The sequence below is a fragment of the Petromyzon marinus genome, chromosome 22 (genome assembly GCF_048934315.1).
Source record: "Petromyzon marinus isolate PM22_M1 ecotype Great Lakes invasive population chromosome 22, UKy_Petmar_22M1.pri1.0, whole genome shotgun sequence".
NCBI lineage: Eukaryota > Metazoa > Chordata > Hyperoartia > Petromyzontiformes > Petromyzontidae > Petromyzon > Petromyzon marinus.
Window position 1 is genome coordinate 9849599 of NC_133688.1, and position 26440 is coordinate 9876038.

The window sequence follows — 26440 nt, forward strand, 5'->3', positions numbered from 1 at the left end:
TATCTTGCTCAATCTGCACGGCGCACACAGAGCCAAAGAGTCACCGTTGGTCCGTCCGGGTGGGTGGAAATGCGTTGTAACTGAGGGAGAATTCCCTATCTGATGTTGTCAAGAACAAGTAAATTAAGTTGCACTGATCAAATCCGTGACCAAAATATGCCCAACTGCATGAGTGTCTCCGTGTCTGGTCTCTGGGTATCTCTGCGTCCGTGTTTGTGTATTCGTGTCTGTGTGTCACTCGGGAGACAAAGGCGGTCGGGCGTGGTGCTGGCAACCCACAGCCTCGTGCGCCGTGCCGGCCTTCAATAGGTGCTCGCTACCAAAACAGTCTGTTACGGCTATACGGGGGATCTTTGTCTTTGTGTCTCCGTGCCTGTGTGTCTCCGTCTCTTTGTGTCTCTGTCTCCGTGTCTACGTGTCTGTGTATGTCTCCGTGTCTCTGTGTGTGTCTCCGTGTCTCTGTGTGTGTCTCTGCTTCCATGTCTGTGTGTCTCTGCATGAGTCTTTGTGTCTGTCTGTAACACGTTCATACAGAGGTGTGAATGTGTTAACAGTACACTGGTGTTTGCTTACATGACTTCCCAAAGATGTTAAGATTTCCTTGTTTCTTGGCGATGGTTCGTACTTGTGCTGTCTCTGACTTAGAGGTCACCAGCCGCCACTGTTACTCACACACTATCACACTGGGCATGGGTCCCACAAAATTATCTGGCTACTCAGGTGAGTCGCGAGTTGAAGTGGAATTTCTTTACCACCGACTTCAGGCAATGGATGGAGATTAGCATGGGCCAACCTCTTTAGCTGCCTGAACCTTTGACCTTATTGCGAACCTCCGGCAGGCACAGCTCAATGGAGGCGGGACGCATGGATGCAGCGGATCACTTTGGCACCAACGTGATGCGCTTCGACTCCACGGGCATGTTCCACTGGTGCCCGGCACGGGACATCGAGCAGGTGCTGCTGGTGAGGAACCCAGGGCCTTGACTGTCACAACGTGACCACTTATCGCAACCACCATCAACACAACCGCTATCACCATAACCGCCATCGCAACCACCATCAACACAACCGCTATCACCATAACCGCCATCGCAACCATCATCAACACAACCGCTATAACTGCCATCTCAACCACCATCAACACAACCGCTATCACCATAACCGTCATCGCGATCATCATCAACACAACCGCTATCACCATAACCGCCATCTCAACCACCATCAACACAACCGCTATCACCATAACCGCCATCTCAACCACCATCAACACAACCGCTATCACCATAACCGTCATCGCAACCACCATCAACACAACCGCTATCACCATAACCGTATTCGCAACCACCATCAACACAACCGCTATCACCATAACCGCCATCTCAACCGCCGTCACCACAACCGCTATCACCATGACCACCAGGACTGTCTATTTACCCAGTGATTTGGAGACAGTGTCTGTGGTCCGTGCATAATCACAAGGTTTGCCAGAATGTTTTAAATGTCTTTGTGTGGATTTTCGAGTTATGTTCCACAGTATGCGTTGCTTTTCTCAAATATAGCAGTTATCTTCAACGTGAAAAAAGTTCGTTTCAGTCATGCCTTGTTTAATTCAGTAGATGCGTTTGCGAAAAGTTCCGTTTTAAGCAAAAATGCGTCAAGCGAGGAATTACTTATACATATACACATTATAGGGAATAAATAAATTCACATTTGAATCGCATTTTCACTTTAAAATAAGTCTGTAGCCATCCCATGGCAGGACAAAGAACAGAGATATATGTACCCTTAACTTCTTTCGCACCGTACAGAGCCAACCCGTGCTAATCAGAGGTGCGGGAGATGGGGATGCACCACATACTGTATCATACTGCTCAGCCTTGCAGATCAGTAAAGTAGTTCGTCATCTGCTCGCTCAGAAACCGCGTTCTAACGATGTGTGTTCCGCTTTGTAACGGTGCGTGTTCCGCGTTTAAATGGTGCGTGTTCCGTGTTGTAGCGGTGCGTGTTGTAACGGTGTGTGTTCCTTGTTGTAACGGTGTGTGTTCCGCTTTGTAACGGTGCGTGTTGTAACGGTGTGTGTTCCTTGTTGTAACGGTGTGTGTTCCGCTTTGTAACGGTGCGTGTTGTAACGGTGTGTGTTCCGTGTTGTAACGGTGCGTGTTGTGACGGTGTGTGTTCCGTGTTGTGACGGTGCGTGTTGTCACTACAGCCGTCACACACTTTCTTGTCGTCGTCGTCGTTGTGTCGCGTTCACGCTTACCGTGTCGGTTGGCGGGTAGACGCGTGCCGAGGCGGCCATGACGGCACTCAGCGGGCACGTGGTGGTGTGCATCTTCGGCGGCGCCACCTCAGCCCTGGCCGGGCTGCGCAACTTCGTGATGCCGCTGCGCGCTAGCAACTTCCGCCGGCGTGAGCTCAAGCACATCGTGCTGCTCGGCTCGCTCGAGTACCTGCGGCGCGAGTGGGAGTCCCTCAATCACTTCCCCAAGATCTCCATCCTTCCCGTGAGACCGCGTGCATTCCCGTGGCGAAAGTTGCAAAAGTAGCAGGTTTTTTTTTGGTTTTCATTCAGTCGACGATGACTACAGTTGGACGAAATTCGGCTGGCATGGCAGTGGCTGGGACTGCCTAACAATTACTGACTGATCAAAGAACATTAGCGAGTCTGACTGAAGATGCAGACTGAGATAATTCAGGAAGACCAAACATGTTACTTGATTATATCATACGATGAAAAAAAGGTTTTGCTGGCTGACTGGCTGGCATGCGGGCAGGCAGGTGTGTGGTGGTGATGTCACCCGCATCCAGTAGCGTTGAGCCGGGTTCGTGTGTCATGCTGACGCCCCCCCACCCTAACAATGGACTAATGTAAGAATGATTCAATTAAACCCACAACGTCTGAAAGAGACGCTAAAAGTTCAGTGGGCTGAACCTGGTAAGATAAAAAAAATAGTTTCGTTTTATTTCTATATATTTTTAAGTGATTTGTTAACCTCTTGTATACTTTGCACTCCTATCGTGTTATTTTATTGTTTGTTGTTGTAACGTTCTGATCCCGTGCCCCTACTGGGGCACTGTGAAATAGAGCTTCCTCCAGCAATAAATGAAGATTCCGATTCTGATGAGCGGCCGCTGCCCGTTGTGCGCAGGGCTCGCCGCTGAGCCGGGCCGACCTGCGCGCCGTCAGCGTGAACCTGTGCGACATGTGCGTCATCCTGTCGGCCGGGGAGGGCTGCTCGGACGATGCGTCGCTGCAGGACAAAGAGTGCATCCTCGCGTCCCTCAACATCAAGAGCATGCTCTTCCACGACGCCATAGGGCCCCTGCGTGCAAACTCCCGTGGTCAGTCGCTCGCTCGCTCCCTCCCTCCCTCCTTCCCTCCCTCTCTCCCTCACTTCTGTATGCCAGCAGTGGCCATGATTTGCAGGGCCGTGCGAACCCAGCGACCCGAATTCCATTCCCGCTCAGGGCCAACACCGGTGTCAATTATCTGAACCGGTCCTGGGCCTCCCGTATGTCGACTAAGCCTCAATTGTTTACACATCGCACCAGGTGCTGGTCTGGGGAGATATATGCGGCCAGGCGTGGTGCTGGCCACCCACCCCCTCGTTGGCTACGTACGTTGCGAAAAAGTTCAGCGTACGTGCGTACGCGCCTTTACCATAGATTCATCCGAGCGTATTCCTGCACGGTTACGCACGGAAGTTGTGGGACTTCGGCACCAGCCCAGGCTCCTGTGCGGCCGGGCTGCTGACGGTGCGGTGGTGCGATGCGGCGCGTCCCTCCCAGGGTTCATGCCGCCCGGCCTGGAGCCCGACCCCCGGGATGAGGAGGAGGGGGCTGCGAGGGACCCGGACGAAGGGCCGGCCAACCAGGGCGGCCCCCGGCTCGGCAGGCCCCGGCTCGACTCGCACATCACGAGCGGCGCGCACGTGCCCATGGTGACGGAGCTGGGTACGCAGCCACCTCGCCCATGCCGGCACCACCAGTACCACCGTCACCTCCACCACCAGTACCACCGTCGCCTCCACCAGCAGAACCACCGTCACCACCAATACCACCGTCACCTCCACCACCAGTACCACCGTCACCTCCACCACCAGTACCACCGTCACCTCCACCACCAGTACCACCGTCACCTCCACCACCAGTACCACCGTCACCTCCACCACCAGTACCACAGTCACCTCCACCACCAGTACCACAGTCACCTCCACCACCAGTACCACCGTCACCTCCACCACCAGTACCACAGTCACCTCCACCACCAGTACCACAGTCACCTCCACCACCAGTACCACCGTCACCTCCACCACCAGTACCACAGTCACCTCCACCACCAGTACCACCGTCACCACCAGTACCACCGTCACCTCCACCACCAGTACCACCGTCACCTCCACCACCAGTACCACCGTCACCTCCACCACCAGTACCACCGTCACCTCCACCACCAGTACCACAGTCACCTCCACCACCAGTACCACCGTCACCACCAGTACCACCGTCACCTCCACCACCAGTACCACCATCACCTCCACCACCAGTACCACCGTCACCTCCACCACCACCAGTACCACCGTCACCTCCACCACCAGTACCACCGTCACCTCCACCACCAGTACCACCGTCACCACCAGTACCACCGTCACCACCAGTACCACCGTCACCTCCACCACCAGTACCACCGTCACCTCCACCACCAGTACCACCGTCACCTCCACCACCAGTACCACCGTCACCACCACCAGTACCACCGTCACCTCCACCACCAGTACCACCGTCACCACCACCAGTACCACCGTCGCCTCCACCACCAGTACCACCGTCACCTCCACCACCACCAGTACCACCGTCGCCTCCACCAACAATACCACCGTCACCACCACCACTAGTACCACCGTCACCACCACCACCAATACCACCGTCACCTCCACCACCAGTACCACCGTCACCTCCACTACCAGTACCACCGTCACCTCCACCACCAGTACCACCGTCACCTCCACTACCAGTACCACCGTCACCTCCACCACCAGTACCACCGTCACCTCCACCAGCAGAACCACCGTCACCTCCACCACCAGTACCACCGTCACCTCCACAACCAGTACCACCGTCACCTCCACCACCAGTACCACCGTCACCTCCACCACCAGTACCACCGTCACCTCCACCACCAGTACCACTGTCACCACCACCACCAGTACCACCGTCACCTCCACCACCAATACCACCGTCACCACCACCACCAATACCACCGTCACCTCCACCACCAGTACCACCGTCACCTCCACCACCAATACCACAGTCACCTCCACCACCAGTACCACCGTCACCTCCACCACCAATACCACAGTCACCTCCACCACCAGTACCACCGTCACCTCCACCACCAATACCACCGTCACCACCACCAATACCACCGTCACCTCCACCACCAGTACCACCGTCACCTCCACCACCAATACCACAGTCACCTCCACCACCAGTACCACCGTCACCTCCACCACCAGTACCACCGTTACCTCCACCACCAATACCACCGTCACCACCACCAATACCACCGTCACCTCCACCACCAGTACCACAGTCGCCTCCACCACCAGTACCACAGTCACCTCCAGTGCCACTATTGGTGTACGTGTGAGATGCATGTGGAGTGTATGTGTGTGGGCATGTATGTGTGTGTGGAGTGTCTGTGTGTGGGCATTTATGTGTGTGGGCATGTATGTGGGCATGTATTTGTGTGGGCATGTGTGTGTGTGGGCATGTATGTGCGTGGGCATGTATGTGTGTGGGCATGTGTGTGTGTGGGCATGTATGTGGGCATGTATGTGTGTGGGCATGTATATGTGTGGGCATGTGTGTGTGTGGGCATGTATGTGTGTGGGCATGTATGTGGGCATGTGTGTGTGTGGGCATGTATGTGGGCATGTGTGTGTGTGGGCATGTATGTGTGTGGGCATGTATATATATGTGTGCTCAAATGGGTACCCGGTGCGGCGTGCAAACGTCAGCACTGGGGAGACAAAGGTGCCAGCCTTCATAGGTACTACTGGCTGACCGCACTTTCCCCAGCAGTCTGTCAAGGCTATACGGGGGATCTTTGTCTCTGTTTTTCTGTACTCAATCCACCAAAGTGAACGACTCGAACGTGCAGTTCCTGGACCAGGACGACGATGACGACCCGGACACTGAGCTCTACCTCACCCAGCCGTTCGCTTGCGGCACCGCCTTCACCGTCAGCGTGCTCGACTCGCTCATGAGCGCGGTGAGTGCCACACACCTCTATATACACACACCTAGACATGCACCTCGACATGCACACACACGCCTATACATACACACACCCCTCTATACACACATAGCTCTATACACATACACACGCCTTTATACACACACCTATGCATACACACAACAACCGCCATTCACCACTAAGTGGCGGTGACGTCACCACGACGCTTGTGCCAGGCCATGTGCACTTTGAGGCCACGTGAAGTGTCGAACGCCCGCTGGCAGGAGGTCATGGAGCAGACCCAGATTCCACAGGTCGACTGACTGAGATGACTGGCTGATGCGCCACCTGTGCTCCGTACTGTGCCAACTTGCTTTGCTTTAGCCACCCGGCGTTCCTTGTTGTGAGCGTCGCTCCTCCGCCCTCCGTTGTTGTTGGAGGGCAACTGCCTCCAACTGCCCAGTAGCAGCGTCCTTCACGAGCCTCCTCCACAGAGGTCGATCTTGACACCGCTGGTACCAGTCATCGGCAAGTCCACTCAGCTCCACGTCCTCCTGTACCACATCACTCCATCTCTTCTCTAGCCCGTGCCGCGCCCGTTTAGCCCCCTCAATCTGGCCAAACAAAAGCTGTTTAGGCATACGGTGACTGGGCATGCAGGCTACATGACCCAGCCAACGCAGCCTTGCCTGCCGGAGGAGCTCACCGATGGGACCGTGCCCAGATTTTTCAAGTATTTGTTAGCTCCTCACACAATCCAGCCTGGTTAAACCCAGGATGGATCGTAGGCAGGCCAGCTTAAAATGTTTCTAACCGGCGAAGATGTTCCATTAGGGGGGTCCACGTTTCGCAAGCATAGAGAAGGGAGGGAATTACTGTGGCCGAGAAGACCTGAAGCTTCGTGCGGAGTGACAGACCAGGTAGCTTCCACACAGCGTTACGCAACCGATGAAAAGATAATGCCGCTCGGCTGATTCGGAGTGAGACCTCTGCTATTAAACTGGAGCCGGTCATAAGCACAATGCCCAGATATGGGGGAACTTTCCACTCTCTCCACGCCCGACCGCCTTTGTCTCCCCAGTAGCAATGTTTTTACACACTGCACCAGGTACTCATTTGAGGCTGAGTCGGCCTAGGGGAGACCCATAACTGGCCCAGATAATCGTCACTAGTGTTGGGCGTGAGCAGGAATTGAACCCAGGTCGCCGGGTTCGTAGCACAGCGCGCTACCCGTTACACTACCACTCCCCACTCCCCATATATACACATACACTATCACCGCCTTCACCGTTAGAGTACTGGACTTGCTCATCAGTGCAGTGTGTGCTGCTCACTCACCACTGATGTACAGTAAGCCATGACTGGAAATTTAAAATCAAGTCACCCAGTTCATAGGAGAGTGCGTTATCTACTGCACCGCCACTCCCGAAGCACACACATACACATGTGCACACATACATACACGTGCACACATTCACACACACAATTACTTAATCAGTAATTGACTGGTCAGGTTCAGCTCTAAGAGCGTTAATTGAACTTTCGTGGGCCAGCTATGTATTAATGAGTACATTAATTTTCCTAGTTAAAAGCACGCAATAGCTCACAGAGATAAAACATCTCCTTTGTGATGCTAACGACAGTAATTACCACGATGGTATCGATTAGTTTGGTACGATTTCTTTGTGCGTTTACTTGTTATGCCAAGGATGACATTTGGAAAAGCCTCCTTGCAGGGTCACTTCAGGCTCGTGGCTCACAGATGCACGGGAGCCGAACGTCCCTCTGCCTCAACGATTTCCACCGTATTTGCAGCACAGTGTCACGACCATTACACGGCACCAATGAGGCGAGATGTTAACTGCCTCGCCTACTATGCAGGAGGTCGTGGGTGCGATCCCGAGCCTGATGCCTATATATATGGAGTTGGCGTGTCTCTCCCCGTAGTCACGTGGATTTTTCTCTGGACCCTCCGGGTTTTCCCTCCACATTTAGAATCAACGTGGGTTTAGAGTATTTGGCTGCTATAAATTTTCCATGTGATGATAAGCCACTTCGTTGAACTATTATTTGTGATATTCAGGTTGCTTCTGAAAGAGAGCTATAAAGCTCAGTGGGCCTTCGCCGGTAAAATATTTAAAAAAAAATAGTTTTTAGTAATCATCGTCACCGGCGGTCACGATCAATCCACTGCTAGACGAGGGCCCTCCCCAAGCTGCAGTCCGCTCTCGCGGTCCTGCGGTGTAACGATCTACCTAGCACCACCTACACGCCAGCTGATTACATTGCTCCATCTCCGCGGTGGCAGTAGTCTCCGGGGTGTTCCTTCCCTTGGCGGCCACTCTCTGTAATTGGTCTCAAACGCACAATCTTTGCTGGTTACGTGTCCTGCCAATCCCTCTAACGCTTCTTAACAGTCAACATAATGTAATTGATATCTCTCGATGTAATTCCAAGTATGCATAGCTCCACATTTCTTTGTTTAAAATATAGGTTTATTCCCAGTTTCTCTTTTTTAATAACAATTAAAATGTAAATATGCGAATTCCATCCTAGGATTCCAATGCGCAATGCGTGAAAAGCAGGAAACAAAAACAGAGCCAGGGCAACCGGCCAAACTAAAGAGTGAAGGCCACTTTAAAGAGATGGGTTTTCAAAGCAGACAAATATATCTGGTGACTCTGATTGCCCTGATTTTAAGTGGCAAGGCGTTCCATAGCTTGAGTGGCACGCTAACAGAAGCCCATTCACCAAATAAGCACTACCTAGACAGGGCAGTGCTGAGCAGTTGTAAATCAGAAGATCTTAAGAACCTTGATGGATTTCGATTTAAAGCTTTCGTGACTGCAAGGATTCATCTTATTTGGTTCTTTCAGTAAAGTCACGTAGAATGAGAATAAAATAAAAAAAACATTGTAGCTCTGTCGTCCCGACAGGTTTGTTCCTTTCACCTGAAGAAGGCCACTTGTGTTGTGGCCGAAACGTCTTGAGAATTTTATTGTGTTATTTTATTTTATTAATTTATTATTTTATTCTCATTCTACGTGACTTTACCGAAAGAACCAAAGAAGATGAAACCTTGATGGAATATATAAATGTATTACTTCCTGCAAGTAATCTGGGGTGAGCCCTTTTAAAGAGTTATACAAGTAAAAAAAAATACGGTACGCATCAACAACTGTGTCTTGTGATTGCTATGTCTACTGCGTCATATCATTCGTGATGCTCATAAGGGGGAGCAGCAGCCTAGTGGTTGCCGCACTTGCAAGGGCTAAAATCAGTGGCGAGTTAGACCAGTCCTGGGCCATCCTTTTGCTGACCCACACTGACCAGCGTGATGCATTATGGTCAAACAACCCCGGTGGTTGACATAGCGTGATTGAGGCCTTCATACAGCAGTGGCCAGGGCTGTAAAATGATGATCACTTTCACCGTTGGTATTGGGTCGGCCGCATTGCTCTTCTCCGTGTGTTCTCAATTCGTGATGAAAATTCCATTTCCAAATATCCCTATCAAGGCTCTTCACAGGGACATTAGGTGACGTGCTCTTAAAACTGGATTGGAGATACAAGGGCATGAACGTACATTGCTAAAGATAATAGCCAACGTATATTTTCAAATAATCGCGGTGTTATTTATTTACCCAGTCTCAAGACTCTCATGTGTGATTGTTGTAAGGAGCAGTTTGCACGTGAGAGGCAATGGGATGGCCTGGAGAAAATCCAGAATATAACCGAATAAGATGACGCGAGAAGGGATGCTGGCGGACGGTCGAGAATGACGAGAGTGTGGCGAGCAAGGGGTTGAGCACGTCCAAGAGGACGTGGACGATGAGATGGAGCGATGAAATCGGCTTTGCGTGTGGAAGCTAGACCACGGTCGGTGATGATGATGATGACGATGACGACGATGGCGACGTCTATCGCTCACCACCGCCGCCTCCCCGGTACCTCGCAGACGTACTTCAACGACCACACGCTCACGCTGATCCGCACGCTGGTGACGGGTGGCGCCACGCCGGAGCTGGAGGCGCTGCTGGCGGAGGAGGGCTCCCTGCGTGGCGCCTACAGCACGCCACGCACGCTCGCCGCTCGCGACACCTGCCACGTGGCGCACCTGCCGCTCAACCAGGGGCCCTTCGCCGACCTCGGGGTGGGAAGGCTGGGGGGGGGGGGGGGGGGAGAGCGAGCATGCGCACACTCACCGGCTCACTCACTCACCCATACACTCACCGGCTCACCCACCTACCCATACACTCACCGGCTCACTCACTCAGCCATACACTCACCGGCTCACTTACTCAGCCATACACTCACCGGCTCACTCACTCAGCCATACACTCACCGGCTCACTCACTCAGCCATACACTCACCGGCTCACTCACTCACCCATACACTCACCGGCACACTCACTCACCCATACACTCACCGGCTCACCCACCTACCCATACACTCACCGGCTCACTCACTCAGCCATACACTCACCGGCTCACTTACTCACCCATACACTCACCGGCTCACTCACTCACCCATACACTCCCCGGCTCACTCACTCACCCATACACTCACCGGCTCACTCACTCACCCATACACTCACCGGCTCACTCACTCACCCACACACTCACCGGCTCACTCACTCACCCATACACTCACCGGCTCACCCACCCACCCATACACTCACCGGCTCACTCACTCACCCATACACTCACCGGCTCACCCACCTACCCATACACTCACCGGCTCACTCACTCAGCCATACACTCACCGGCTCACTCACTCACCCATACACTCACCGGCACACTCACTCACCCATACACTCACCGGCTCACCCACCCACCCATACACTCACCGGCTCACCCACCCACCCATACACTCACCGGCTCACCCACCCACCCATACACTCACCGGCTCACCCACCCACCCATACACTCACCGGCTCACTCACCCACCCATACACTCACCGGCTCACTCACTCACCCATACACTCACCAGCTCACTCACTCACCCATACACTCACCGGCTCACTCACCCATACACTCACCGGCTCACCCACCTACCCATACACTCACCGGCTCACTCACCCATACACTCACCGGCTCACCCACCCACCCATACACTCACCGGCTCACCCACCCACCCATACAGTCACCGGCTCACTCACCCATACACTCACCGGCTCACTCACTCACCCATGCACTCACCTGCTTACTCACTCGCCCATGCACTCACCGGCTTACTCACTCACCCATACATTCACTGGCTCACTCACTCACCTATACACTCACCAACTCACTCACCCATACATTCACCGGCTCACTCACTCACCTGTGCATTTAACCATAAACTCACAAGCTCACTCGCCCACCTGTGCACTCAACCATCCACTCGCAGGCTCACTCACTCAAAAACTCACCCGTGCATTCCACCATATACACACTGGCTCACTCACTCGCTCACCTGCACACTCAACCATACGCTCAATGGCTCACTCACTCATGCACACGCATACCTTTGCACTCAGGTATCAATACATACACAAATGCACTCACTTATTTATCACCTTACCTAACCATTTACCCACCTGCGTTCTCAGCTGTGCGCTCGCCTGGATTCTCAGCTGTATTCTGTGCCTGCACACATGCTCATCCTCTCACCGACGCATTCACCTGAATGCTTACCTGCAAGCCGACCTATGTGTTCATACGCAGATACCCCCCCCCCCAATGTCCCCCCCAACTGCCTGTTGTTGCAGGAGGGCGGCAGCTACGGGGAGCTCTTTTGCCGCGCGCTGCGCACGCACGGGATGCTGTGCTTCGGGGTCTACCGCTACCGTGACGCGCTGTTGCAGAACACGGCGCTCCTGTCACAGAAACGGTACCGCGACGCACAACCCACCCTCACCACCGCCTCCGTGCCCTAGCCCCTCGCTGTCTAGTGTCGTCTGGGTGTCCTAGCCTCTCGCTGTCTAGTGTCGTCTGGGTGTCCTAGCCTCTCGCTGTCTAGTGTCGTCTGGGTGTCCTAGCCTCTCGCTGTCTATTGTTGTCTGGGTGTCCTAGCCTCTCGCTGTCTAGTGTCGTCTGGGTGTCCTAGCCTCTCGCTGTCTAGTGTTGTCTGTGAGTCTGGGTGTCCTAGCCTCTCGCTGTCTAGTGTCGTCTGGGTGTCCTAGCCTCTCGCTGTCTAGTGTCGTCTGTGCGTCTGGGTGTCCTAGCCCCTCGCTGTCTATTGTCGTCTGTAAGTCTGGGTGCCCTAGCCCCACGCTGTCTATTGTCGTCTGTGAGTCTGGGTGCCCTAGCCCCTCGCTGTCTAGTGTCGTCTGTGAGTCTGGGTGTCCTAGCCCCTCGCTGTCTAGTGTCGTCTGGGTGTCCTCGCCTCTCACTGTCTATTGTCGTCTGTAAGTCTGGGTGCCCTAGCCCACGCTGTCTAGTGTCGTCTGTGAGTCTGGGTGCCCTAGCCCCTCGCTGTCTATTGTTGTCTGTGAGTCTGGGTGCCCTAGCCCCTCGCTGTCTATTGTTGTCTGTGAGTCTGGGTGTCCTAGCCTCTCGCTGTCTATTGTTGTCTGTGAGTCTGGGTGCCCTACCCCCTCGCTGTCTATTGTTGTCTGTGAGTCTGGGTGCCCTACCCCCTCGCTGTCTATTGTTGTCTGTGAGTCTGTCTGTCCTAGCCCCGTGCTGTCTATTGTTGTCTGTGAGTCTGGGTGCCCTACCCCCTCGCTGTCTATTGTTGTCTGTGAGTCTGGGTGCCCTACCCCCTCGCTGTCTATTGTTGTCTGTGAGTCTGGGTGCCCTACCCCCTCGCTGTCTATTGTTGTCTGTGAGTCTGGGTGCCCTACCCCCTCGCTGTCTATTGTTGTCTGTGAGTCTGGGTGTCCTACCCCCTCGCTATCTATTGTTGTCTGTGAGTCTGGGCGCCCTACCCCCTCGCTATCTATTGTTGTCTGTGAGTCTGGGTGCCCTACCCCCTCACTGTCTATTGTTGTCTGTGAGTCTGGGTGCCCTACCCCCTCGCTATCTATTGTTGTCTGTGAGTCTGGGTGCCCTACCCCCTCGCTGTCTATTGTTGTCTGTGAGTCTGGGTGCCCTACCCCCTCGCTGTCTATTGTTGTCTGTGAGTCTGGGTGCCCTACCCCCTTGCTGTCTATTGTTGTCTGTGAGTCTGGGTGCCCTACCCCCTCGCTGTCTATTGTTGTCTGTGAGTCTGGGTGCCCTACCCCCTCGCTGTCTATTGTTGTCTGTGAGTCTGGGTGCCCTACCCCCTCGCTGTCTATTGTTGTCTGTGAGTCTGGGTGCCCTACCCCCTCGCTGTCTATTGTTGTCTGTGAGTCTGGGTGCCCTACCCCCTCGCTGTCTATTGTTGTCTGTGAGTCTGGGTGTCCTACCCCCTCGCTATCTATTGTTGTGTGTGAGTCTGGGTGCCCTACCCCCTCGCTATCTATTGTTGTCTGTGAGTCTGGGTGCCCTACCCCCTCGCTGTCTATTGTTGTCTGTGAGTCTGTCTGCCCAGCCCCGCGCTGTCTATTGTTGTCTGTGAGTCTGGGTGCCCTACCCCCTCGCTGTCTATTGTTGTCTGTGAGTCTGGGTGCCCTAGTCCCGAACTGTATTCCCAATATTATTTTAGGCTTATTAGGCCTAGGCCAGGTTCACAGGTAAATTACCCCTGGAATATTACACGGCATTGAATTAAGCCTGGCAATCCACGAGCATAGCACATTCAGACAAGAATAAACGAAGACAAAGATACCCCGTATAGCCTTAACAGACTGTTGGGGAAAGGGCTGTTAGTGAGCACTTATGAAGGCCGGAATGGTACACAATTGGGTGGGTGGGCAGTACCATGGCAGCACCACGCCCGGCCACCTTTGTCTCCCTTTTGGCGATATTTACACTTTACCAGGTACTCATTTGAGGCTGAGTCGACCTAGGGGAGGCCCAGGACTGGTTCAGATAACATTATCGTCACTGGTGTTGACCGTGAACGGGAATCGAACTCGGGTCGCCGGGTTCGTAGCGCAGCGCATTAACTGTTAAACTATCTCCTCTCTACACACAAGCATAAACACACAAAGACAAAGATTCCCCGTAATGCCTTAACAGATTCTTGGGGCAAGTGCTGTCAGCGAGCACCTATGAAGGCCAACACAGCATACGTGGGGATGGTGTAGCCAATACCGTGCCGCTCCGCCTTTGTTTTCCCAGTGCTAATGTACTAACGTTTATACACCGCACCAGGTTTTCATTTAAGGCTACCTAGGGGAGGCCCAGGACCGGTTCAGATCTTCATGTTGGTTGTGAGTGGGAATCGAACTTTGGTTGCTGGGTTCATAGCGCAGTGCGTTCACCACTACGCTACCACTCCTTGTGTACATAAGCACACACACGCAAACACACGCACCAACACACAGAACACTTACACTGCACCAGTCTGATTTTTTTTTGCATTTGCTGCTACATGCTCCGGTTGGCTTGGGGCCAAACTCATCTAAATGCTAATTACTATCGTAAATTTAGCGAGGTTTTCTTTTGGCTTCACATAAAAAAAATGGTTTTGGAGGCTGCGGGCTCCGCAGTGTATAAATGTCATATCGTCTCACATTTTAATTGTGACTTCAAATCGTAGCGCTGCACTTTGTTTACACAACTCTTGTCTTAGTTCATGCCTGTGAATCTGTGTCATTCCTTTTTGTGGCCCATTAACGAGCTTGTGTTTGTTGTTTACACTGTAAATCGAGGTAACCAACAAAGATGTTTTAATGGGAGACATCTTCAAAAACAGGAGGTTCAATCATTATTCTCAGCCTCAGCACACTTGAGCGACAGGGCCTTTTTTTTATAAACAAAGGATGTTATTGCCACTTCCCTTTTAATGCAGCCGTCGATTACGGTCGCTTGCATCCTCTGTAGAATAGCAAGGCCAAGCCGTGGGAAGTTTCTTTCAGAGGAGTTCCATCTGGTGCTCTTGCGGGGGCCGTGAGTATGAAAAGTAATTCGATGTCGGCATCACAATGCTTTTTAGGTGCATGATATTATTGGCGTAGTGTGCATTCACAAAAACACCCAACACAGAACTGTATTATATATTAGCCGGGCAAAACCTCACTTCTATCAGCGTCAAGTGTCGTTTTTATGAGCATTTTGAATTTGACAAAGGTGGACCCGTTTGCTGTGAAGTTGTGCACGGCTGTAGTTTTTAACCTATTTACTTCAGCTCAGCTTTGCAGCCACCCTTGATTTGCTTCTCCTTATAATGCCTCGTGGTGTGCTTCTGAAGACTGCACCATCACTAAGATTCTGAAGATTGAAATGTTGTTCCGCCGTATTATACGCATGCCTTCATTTCTCCGAACCCAATTTTGGAGGGGGGGGGGGGAAACATCTTTATAATGTTCCTGTGAATAATGTCTTGCGTGTCACGTAGTTTTCTGACTCCCCCCCCCCCCAATAAGTATGTGTTTTGTTACGTCACATAATCTCAGTGCAGCTGTCCCAATTGATTTATTTTGTTTACTTTGACAAGAGCCCGGTACAAAGCACGAGCAGTACAAAGGGAAGGGGGCACAGGAATTCCGTGGACAAAATCCCGAAGCGCGGTTGCTCACGGGGCTTAGGGGAAAAGGGAGAATGATGGGCCCCATTACCCTACTATCGTAGGAACTACGGGCGGCAGCATGGAATGTTTTAAGGGGAGGGAAATGCGAGGGATTGTACACAAACAAAAAATATACAAAATAAAATAACCCATATGTGGCAAGTGAACTCATTATTGATATGAATCCCGTAGGGCAGTGATTGCAGCTGTCCCCATTTTTTGTAAATGGATTTTTTTTTTGCGTCTGAATATTTTAATTTTAGGCCTCGGTTTGTGAGAGCTTGGATAGCTGCATCAATTTTCCCCGTGTGCATAGTCCGTCGTAAATATGAAGGCTATAGGCATAATGTGATTTTAAATTTATTTCAGAATACTCTTTGGTTCTATTCGGTAAAGTCACGTAGGTAAAAAATAAAATAAAACAACAAAAATCACATTTTTTTTTACCTACGTGACTTTACCGAATAGAACCAAAGAGTATGGATCCTTGCAGTCACGAAAGCTTCAAATCTAGAATTATTTCAGAATCTTCAAGTAGGCTATGTGTGTGGTCAATGGTGGAGGCACCATTGCTGAACCATGAACCCAATGATGTTCGAGAACAATTTATATAAGCGTGAGAAGAGGCTACTCGGTCTGTAATTTTTTAAATACGTATATAAATATGATAAATAATGCATTGATAATTATAAAACATAATGAGCTGTCCATTTCTCACCATATTTTCTTTCTTTGACTTTACCGAATAGAACCAAAGAGTATGGATCCTTGCAGTCACGAAAGCTTCAAATCTAGAATTATTTCAGAATCTTGAAGTAGGCTATGTGTGTGGTCAATGGTGGAGGCACCATTGCTGAACCATGAACCCAATGATGTTCGAGAACAATTTATATAAGCGTGAGAAGAGGCTACTCGGTCTGTAATTTTTTAAATACGTATATAAATATGATAAATAATGCATTGATAATTATAAAACATAATGAGCTGTCCATTTCTCACCATATTTTCTTTCTTTGCAAAATAGCTCTCTGTGATCTCCGCAAGAACCTTCGCATTCAAAACTCCGTTGCTCAAACTGCTGCTGAAACATTCACGCCCTTGTAACCTCCAGACTTGACGACCGTCAGTCACTTTTGTACGGTCTTCCCGAGTCTCTCGCTCAGCGGATTTCAACACGTTCAAAATTCCGCTGCCAGGGTACTTACTCGTGCCGTGCCTGTAAACGTAACCACACTATCCCCCGTGTTAAATTCGCTTCATTGGCTTCACCTCCACTCTGGAGCCACTTATTGTTTTTCAAAGTTTCGCATGCACTCACCCCTGTCTAACTTTCCCCCCTCATTTCTGCCGACACCGAGTCCCAAGTACGGCACTTCTCCTCTTCCAACCTGAAGCTGCTCACTCACTGCACCTCAAATCAAACGCACGACTATCGCTGGGCGAGCATTCTCATTTTCAGCTCCCTCGCTGTGGAATGCACTCCCACATCATGTTTGACATCGAATCCCATCCACTATTCAAATGCCGGTTTTAAAAAAAAATATTCATGTATACCTCGGCCTTGAACGAACATAAGCTTAATTTGAGTAGTGCTTAATTGGTTTTGTTTCATGTGAAGATTTGGTGCGCATTGCCACCGTTCCACTTGTGACGAGATGCGACTTATTGACACTTCAGAAATATCGGTGAACTTGGGTAGGGGGCACGTTGCTGGGAAGGAATGATGATGATGATGCAGTGGCAGCCAAATGTGGACATCCACTGCAGATACTTCTATTTTATCTATGATTTCACCTGCGACAACCAGAGTGTGCGTAGAAATTCCATGCATACATATGGTGAACCATCAAACTCAATGCAGATGGATAAGTAACTTTCTCTATGGAATCCTCGACAGGTAGGGTATCCATGTGGGTTCCATCTACTCACTAACCTTCGCAAGCGTCTGGATTTCAAATGTGTATTAATTCCACACCCGGCACTTTGGTCAACATTCCAACTGATAAAACCAGCATAAGCCCAAAGTAAAGCACCGTGTATCACAATACCATGGAGTTGAATGTTTTAACAGAATACGTATTTATTTATGTTGAACTTCTTTCGCACCGTACGTAGCCAACCGTGCTAATCGGAGGTGCGGGATATCATATATAAGGGTAACTCTGAATATGCCACCATATTGTGCCTCTCATCAGCTGTATCAGTCACGTGACTGTGGACAACAAAGCAGAGACAGGCAATGAGGCCCAAAGCGAGACGCCGCTAGCGCTGTGGTGCCTTGCAGGGTCGTTAGCACGGCGCTGTACCACGTAAAAACACGCACCTTGAATGCCATCAGCATGCTGCTGTTGGGTCGAGAGTGGGAGAGCCCTTTGATTGACGATTGTGCTCGCAATGCTATAATTTAAACGTGCGCGCACGCGCGTGAGCGCCGTCTGGGTCACGCGCGGTTCCCTCCTGATGTGCCGAGCGTTGCCCACATCTCATACAGGCACGCCTCGAGGGTGAGTATTTGTGTATTCATGGAAAATACCAATAACGTCTGGTTAAAGAGGCCCCATTGCTCCTCAAGGATGAAAACAAATTGGGGCTCTCAAGTACCCCCCTTGCACAAATTGAGAAGTGAATTGCAATGGGAATTCACACCTCCTTCACCAAAGCACACACACAGGATGTATTTGCATTCAATAAATTAAGAGTGTGAATCTCGCTGGAGATACTTGGTGATGAAGATATGCAATAAGCTACCGAGTAAGCGCGTGAATAATAAGCTAATAAATTCCTCAAGCGCTCGAACCTTTAACTCAGTCAATCATCAACGCGTGTCCAATCCAGTGTGAAATAAAGCATATGGATTTATAAGCATATGGATTTATATGCTTATGGATTTATATGCATATGGATTTATATTATTTATATGTTCGTTGCGGTGTAGAAACTGGTTCTGTGTATTTCACAGAAAGAACATATCTCATGCAGTGCAAATTGAGGATCATACTAAGCCCTGGTTCATTCATTGATAGATTCAAAACGATATACATACATATAAAATAACAGTACAGTGAGGGAAAAAAGTATTTGATCCCCTGCTGATTTTGTACGTTTGCCCACTGACAAAGAAATGATCAGTCTATAATTTAATGGTAGGTTTATTTGAACAGTGAGAGACAGAATGACAACAAAAAAAATCCTTAAAAAAGCATGTCAAAAATTTTATAAATTGATTTGCATTATAATGAGGGAAATAAGTATTTGACCCCTCTGCAAAACGTGACTTAGTACTTGGTGGCAAAACCCTTGTTGGCAATCACAGAGGTCAGACGTTTCTTGTAGTTGGCCACCAGGTTTGCACACATCTCAGGAGGGATTTTGTCCCACTCCTCTTTGCAGATCTTCTCCAAGTCATTAAGGTTTCGAGGCTGACGTTTGGCAACTCGAACCTTCGCACCAATTGTCACCTCACCAAGCTGCTTGGCAATGGTCTTGTAGCCCATTCCAGCCTTGTGTAGGTCTACAATCTTGTCCCTGACATCCTTGGAGAGCTCTTTGGTCTTGGCCATGGTGGAGAGTTTGGAATCTGATTGATTGATTCCTTCTGTGGACAGGTGTCTTTTATACAGGTAACAAGCTGAGATTAGGAGCACTCCCTTTAAGAGTGTGCTCCTAATCTCAGCTCGTTACCTGTATAAAAGACACCTGGGAGCCAGAAATCTTTCTGATTGAAAGGGGGTCAAATACTTATTGCCCTCATTAAAATGCAAATCAATTTATAACATTTTTGACATGCATTTTCTGGATTTTTTGGTTGTTATTCTGTCTCTCACTGTTCAAATAAACCTACCATTAAAATTATAGACTGATCATTTCTTCGTCAGTGGGCAAACGTACAAAATCAGCAGGGAGTCAAATACTTATTTCCCTCACTGTATGCTCTGTCCTGCAGCTAATTACAGACGTGCCTGGCTTAACAAAAGCTGTCATGGAATGCACAAACATTATTAAAATGAGATATTTTACCATCCGACAGAGGGGTTGCAACCCACTTCATGCCTCCCTTTCAACTGATTGTGATGCTGGTTTTAATTAAATTCTGTACGAGACAAAATTATATTATCGAGCAGCCTAAAGGCTGCAGACTACATCGATGAATTTGCGACAGGGGACATATGTTCCCTGATGCCTGTCGATATCTCAGACTGCTTCCGGGCTGCAGACTGATCATTTTTATTGCAACTCGGCTAGTGGAGCAGCAGTGCTCGCAGTCGTGAGTTGTTAATTTCATGTATCAGTCATGGGCCAACTCAATCTCTCCTCACCTTGATGGGCTCCATAAATTACCTCTGCAAGGGGAAGGCTGGAATAACCACTCGGGGGACGTCAACAGTGACCGTTTTATACAGCGGCTGATGTTCGCCATCCATGCCTGCCACTGCTGGCTTACAACGAACAAAACGGGCGAGCAGCTCGCGACGATCTTTTCGGCTGACTTTTTGTTTCATTGTAGTTGAGTAGTTTTGAAAATGAACATTTAAATATTCCTTGACAAATGTGCGCCCTCACGTAACCCGCATGAGGGCTCTTGCCTACTCTTCTTTGTTTCCCCCGACATGCCCTGCAAACGTGTTTAGAGCTGAAGGTGCATGCAAGCACCCTCTCATTCAGACCTCAAGAATTGCGTAAAAATTACCACCCAACTGTCGAGAGGACAGCAGCACGGACTGAGCAGTGCAACGCAAAATTACTTTACGTGGGCGATAAAAAGCTATTACAAGAAATAAATATCGCGACATCCAGTAATGATCAGATTTTGGTCTTCGTTCCAGATTTTGTGGTTGCCGATGACTGCCAACTGCTTGGTTGTCTGTCATGAGACTCCTCCTGTGCACCCCACGGAATTAATTTAAATCAAATTTCCTCTTTTTAACTGAGCTAAGAGACTGTTGGAATGCAAAACTTTTTGTGATAACTGTTAAAGGGACTTATCAGTAATTTTTAAACATTGGCCGGACTTTTTCTAAGAACTTTCACTTTAAACGCAACAAATACTCTGGGGGTTTTTTTTTCTGAAGAAATTGAGAAGCAGCTGCAGCAGTAATCGAGCTGTCAGTGCCATAGAATAATTGAGCATATTGACATCCAGGCCTGTCATCTTCCTCTCGTATATAGCCCTGCTAACTTTTAGAGTTACTTTGAAGCCACTGCCATTCACCATAATGAGGTATACCATAGCGCAGCGTGCTAACCACTCTGCCACTACTGCACTCCTCTTAACAACTTTATTACTGCAGATTGCATGGTAATCACATCCCAGTTGCGTGTTCGCCTGTTAGACGTTCCCTGGCCGCCGTTTAACCCTAACCCCACGTGTTCTCCCCAGGTACGTGACCTCAAACCCTGGCTTAACCCTAACCCCACGTGTTCTTCCCAGGTACTTAACCTCAAACCCTGGCTTAACCCTAACCCCACGTGTTCTCCCCAGGTACGTGACCTCAAACCCTGGCTTAACCCTAACCCCACGTGTTCTTCCCTGGTACTTAACCTCAAACCCTGGCTTAACCCTAACCCCACGTGTTCTCCCCAGATACTTAACCTCAAACCCTGGCTTAACCCTAACCCCACGTGTTCTTCCCAGGTACGTGACCTCAAACCCTGGCTAAACCCTAACCCCACGTGTTCTTCCCAGGTACTTAACCTCAAACCCTGGCTTAACCCTAACCCCACGTGTTCTCCCCAGGTACGTGACCTCAAACCCTGGCTAAACCCTAACCCCACGTGTTCTCCCCAGGTACGTGACCTCAAACGCTGGCTTAACCCTAACCCCACGTGTTCTTCCCAGGTACTTAACCTCAAACCCTGGCTTAACCCTAACCCCACGTGTTCTTCCCAGGAACTTAACCTCAAACCCTGGCTTAACCCTAACCCCACGTGTTCTTCCCAGGTACTCAACCTCAAACCCTGGCTTAACCCTAACCCCACGTGTTCTTCCCAGGTACTTAACCTCAAACCCTGGCTTAACCCTAACCCCACGTGTTCTTCCCAGGAACTTAACCTCAAACCCTGGCTTAACCCTAACCCCACGTGTTCTCCCCAGGTACTTAACCTCAAACCCTGGCTTAACCCTAACCCCACGTGTTCTTTCCAGGTACGTGACCTCAAACCCTGGCTTAACCCTAACCCCACGTGTTCTTCCCAGGTACTCAACCTCAAACCCTGGCTTAACCCTAACCCCACGTGTTCTTCCCAGGTACTTAACCTCAAACCCTGGCTTAACCCTAACCCCACGTGTTCTCCCCAGGTACTTAACCTCAAACCCTGGCTTAACCCTAACCCCACGTGTTCTCCCCAGGTACTTAACCTCAAACCCTGGCTTAACCCTAACCCCACGTGTTCTTCCCAGGTACGTGACCTCAAACCCTGGCTTAACCCTAACCCCACGTGTTCTCCCCAGGTACTTAACCTCAAACCCTGGCTTAACCCTAACCCCACGTGTTCTTTCCAGGTACGTGACCTCAAACCCTGGCTTAACCCTAACCCCACGTGTTCTTCCCAGGTACTCAACCTCAAACCCTGGCTTAACCCTAACCCCACGTGTTCTTCCCAGGTACTTAACCTCAAACCCTGGCTTAACCCTAACCCCACGTGTTCTCCCCAGGTACTTAACCTCAAACCCTGGCTTAACCCTAACCCCACGTGTTCTTCCCAGGTACTTAACCTCAAACCCTGGCTTAACCCTAACCTCACGTGTTCTTCCCAGGTACTTGACCTCAAACCCTGGCTTAACCCTAACCCCACGTGTTCTCCCCAGGTACGTGACCTCAAACCCTGGCTTAACCCTAACCCCACGTGTTCTCCCCAGGTACGTGATCTCAAACCCACCCTACGAGTTTGAGCTGCTACCCAGCGACCTGGTGTTCTGCCTCGTGCCGTTCGGCATGCGCGGAGGGCACTCTCCACTCTAACGGGTCAGTGCAGGAGCGACGACTCTTGTCACCACGGGCATTCAATCGGACACCACTCGTGTTGGACGGCTTGTTTTAGAAGTAATGTTACGTCATACTTTTACCGGATTAATTTGATGTTTACTTCTAATTAACATGCATTCTGTTTTAGGTAACCTTGTCAATAGCAATAGTACACTGTGATTGTATGTAGAGGCCTTTAAATAGTTTTGTGTGTGTGTGCCTACAACCATTGCTCAATTCCGTTGCCCACGGGTGTGCTGATTTTGCCTTTCCAGACTAAAATAAATGAGCAGTTTCAATTTAAGCAAAATTTTGTTTCTGTGGTTTCCACAACACACGTACTGTATGCAGACAATTGGCAACATTCTGCTTGCTTTTCAACATTCCGGTTTTGTGAAAAGCAATAGTTTTGGTATATTGACCCATGTGACAACTTGATTTATATACAGTGAGGGAAAAAAGTATTTGATCCCCTGCTGAGTTTTGTACGTTTGCCCAATGACAAAGAAATGATCAGTCTATAATTATAATGGCAAATTTATTTGAACAGTGGGAGACAGAAATACAACAAAACCATCCAGAACAACGCATGTCAAAAATGTTATTAATTGATTTGCATTTTAATGAGGGAAATAAGTATTTGACCCCTCTGCAAAACATGACTTAGTACTTGGTGGCAATCACAGAGGTCAGACGTTTCTTGTAGTTGGCCACCAGGTTTGTACACATCTCAGGAGGGATTTTGTCCCACACCTCTTTGCAGATCTTCTCCAAGTCATTAATGTTTCGAGGCTGACGTTTGGCAACTCGAACCTTCAGCTCCCTCCACAGATTTTCTATGGGATTAAGGTCTGGAGACTGGCTAGGCCACTCCAGGACCTTAATGTGCTTCTTCTTGAGCCACTCCTTTGTTGCCTTGGCCGTGTGTTTTTGGTCATTGTCATGCTGAAATACCCATCCACGACCCATTTTCAATGCCCTGGCTGAGGGAAGGAGGTTCTCACCCAAGATTTGACGGCACATAGCCCTGTCCATTGTCCATTTGATGCGGTGAAGTTATCCTGTCCCCTTAGCAGAAAAAAACACCCCCAAAGCATAATGTTTCCACCTCCATGTTTGACGGTGGGGATGGTATTCTTGGGGTCATAGGCAGCATTCCTCCTCCTCCAAACACGGCGATTTGAGTTGATGCCAAAGAGCTCCATTTTGGTCTCATCTGACCACAACACTTTCACCCAGTTGTCCTCTGAATCATTCAGATGTTCATTGGCAAACTTCAGACGGGCATGTATATGTGCTTTCTTGAGCAGGGGGACCTTGCAGGCGCTGCACGATTTCAGTCCTTCACGGCAAAGTGTGTTACCAATTGATTTCTTGGTGACTATGGTCCCAGCTGCCTTGAGATCATTGACAAGATCCTCCCGTGTAGTTCTGGGCTGATTCCTCACCGTTCTCATGATCAATGCAACTCCACGAGGTGAGATCTTGCATGGAGCCCCAGGCCGAGGGAGATTGACAGTTCTTTTGTGTTTCTTCCATTTGCGAATAATCGCACCAACTGTTGTCACTTTCTCATCAAGCGGCTTGGCAATGGTCTTGTAGCCCATTCCAGCCTTGTGTAGGTCTACAATCTTGTCCCTTGGAGAGCTCTTTGGTCGTGGCCATGGTGGAGAGTTTGGAATCTGATTGATTGATTGCTTCTATTGACAGGTGTCTTTTATACAGGTAACAAGCTGAGATTAGGAGCACTCCCTTTAAGAGTGTGCTCCTAATCTCAGCTCGTTACCTGTATAAAAGACACCTGGGAGCCAGAAATCTTTCTGATTGAGAGGAGGTCAACTACTTATTTGCCTCATTAAAATGCAAATCAATTTACAACATTTTTGACATGCGTTTTTCTGAATTTTTTTGTTGTTATTCTGTCTCTCACTGTTCAAATAAACCTACCATTAAAATTATAGACTGATCATTTCTTTGTCAGTGGGCAAACGTACAAAATCAGCAGGGGATCAAATACTTTTTTCCCTCACTGTATCGGCTTTGTCGGATGGTGCGAGGGTGAAAGTTTAACTTTGGATATTATACCAACACGATCTAACCCAAGAGAAAGTGGCTATGGATTATAATATTGGTCGTGAAAGCCAACGTATAAAATTGTGTTCATACATGCACAGCATGACAATCTCGTAAACTGGTGCTAAAAGAGATTATATGTCTACTCCCTGTGTAGCTTGCAAAGTATTATGGGCGATGTCCATTGTGCTTCGTGATATTCAGGAGAACTTTACGATATTGTTTTAGTCTCCACCAGTGAAGCAGATTAAATCAGTGAAGGCATTGAGAATATGTGGTAGTATTGCTGAAATACAGAAAGAATGGAGTCACAGCATGATGGAAAACAGTTACGGCAACGCTGCATAAGAAGGGAGATTTCGAACGAAAATAGTTTTCTGAGAATTCCAGCGAAGGCATTTAGCAGAACGTTGCTAAATAAGATGAAGAATTAGAAAAGAACGCAAGGGGACACCAGTGTGAATTTATATCAGGAAGGGACTGCAGTAAGACAGATGATAGAGGAGAGTTGGGAGCATGGGGAGGAGTTTTAGATTTCGTTTGTAGACTGTAAGCAAAACTATGACTTTAATAAGTAGTAAGCTTTCGCGACCAATATGATCCATAATATAGGGGTTTTTTTGGTTAGATCGTGTAAATATAAATGTGTCATTAAACCTGCAACCACCCAACACAGCTAATTAGTAAGGTTCGTCACGTAGACAGATCATGCCAATTTATTACTAGTACAGCACACCGGTGTGATGGAGAGCAAATACACAATTTTTACAATCCGAGTCCGACGTTTCGCCAGTAATTACAACTAGCTTCATCAGGCAACAGCGAGATTTGATGGAGAAATATTGCTGTTTAATTCCTGACAGAAATCCTCTCTCATCAAGACGCTCATACATCGGGCTATGAAAGTGTCAGATGGTGACAGTCTGAGAAGTGAAAATAAACATGGTAAAGCAGCGCTGCAGTTGAACGGTTACAATGATGCACAAATCAACAGGGCACTGAATGCCAAAACCAAATCAAATAACACGAGAGTTGAAACTGATCAAGTAATTTAAACTATTAAAATACCGTACATTGTGGGAGTAACTGATGAACTAGCCAGGTTTTTTTGAAAAACAAAACATCCGAGTCAGATTTGGCACGGTACATAAAATACAGAAGCTAATATCTGGTACTAAAGATGTATTACCGAAGCTATCAACAGAAGGTGTATATCTGATGAATTGCACTTGTGACAATTAATCCAGTACACACCTTCTGAGACATCAGAATGGTTGATATTAGAACAGGTGTTTTTGAAGACTATACATTGTCTCCCACGTTGTTTAATATTATGCTGGACTATGTCTTCTCTCACACCACGAATGGGGTTAGCACAGTCGAAGCCACGGGAATCAATATAGGTCAGATTAACGTGTGCGACTTGGAAGTACGCAAATGATGCAGCTTTGTTGGCTGCCAAGTTGGCTCAAGTCACACAGCTTGTTGGTGGCCTTAGGCCCCGAGGCTGGACACTGGCGTCTTACGGTGATATTTCCGAAGACGAAGTTAATGGTCGTTGTTAGAAACTAGTCCGACGACCAAGG

General features: G+C 49.3%; 1 protein-coding gene across 2 annotated transcripts in view; it reads left to right on the forward strand.

Annotated features, from left to right (window-relative positions):
* Positions 1 to 26440, forward strand: part of LOC116945031 (calcium-activated potassium channel subunit alpha-1) — a 169998-nt gene that overhangs the window by 135832 nt on the left and 7726 nt on the right. The window contains exons 21-28 of one of the 2 annotated variants that reach the window (XM_076068709.1): positions 840 to 963; positions 2280 to 2504; positions 3150 to 3342; positions 3790 to 3954; positions 6144 to 6274; positions 10196 to 10390; positions 11990 to 12111; positions 21197 to 21586. In XM_076068709.1, coding sequence (XP_075924824.1) covers positions 840 to 963; positions 2280 to 2504; positions 3150 to 3342; positions 3790 to 3954; positions 6144 to 6274; positions 10196 to 10390; positions 11990 to 12111; positions 21197 to 21476 — 1435 coding nt within the window. In that variant the 3' untranslated portion in view covers positions 21477 to 21586. Of the gene's footprint in view, positions 1 to 839; positions 964 to 2279; positions 2505 to 3149; positions 3343 to 3789; positions 3955 to 6143; positions 6275 to 10195; positions 10391 to 11989; positions 12112 to 21196; positions 21587 to 22675; positions 22782 to 26440 lie in introns of those variants that run through there. The other variant, XM_076068710.1, reaches the window with a different exon arrangement.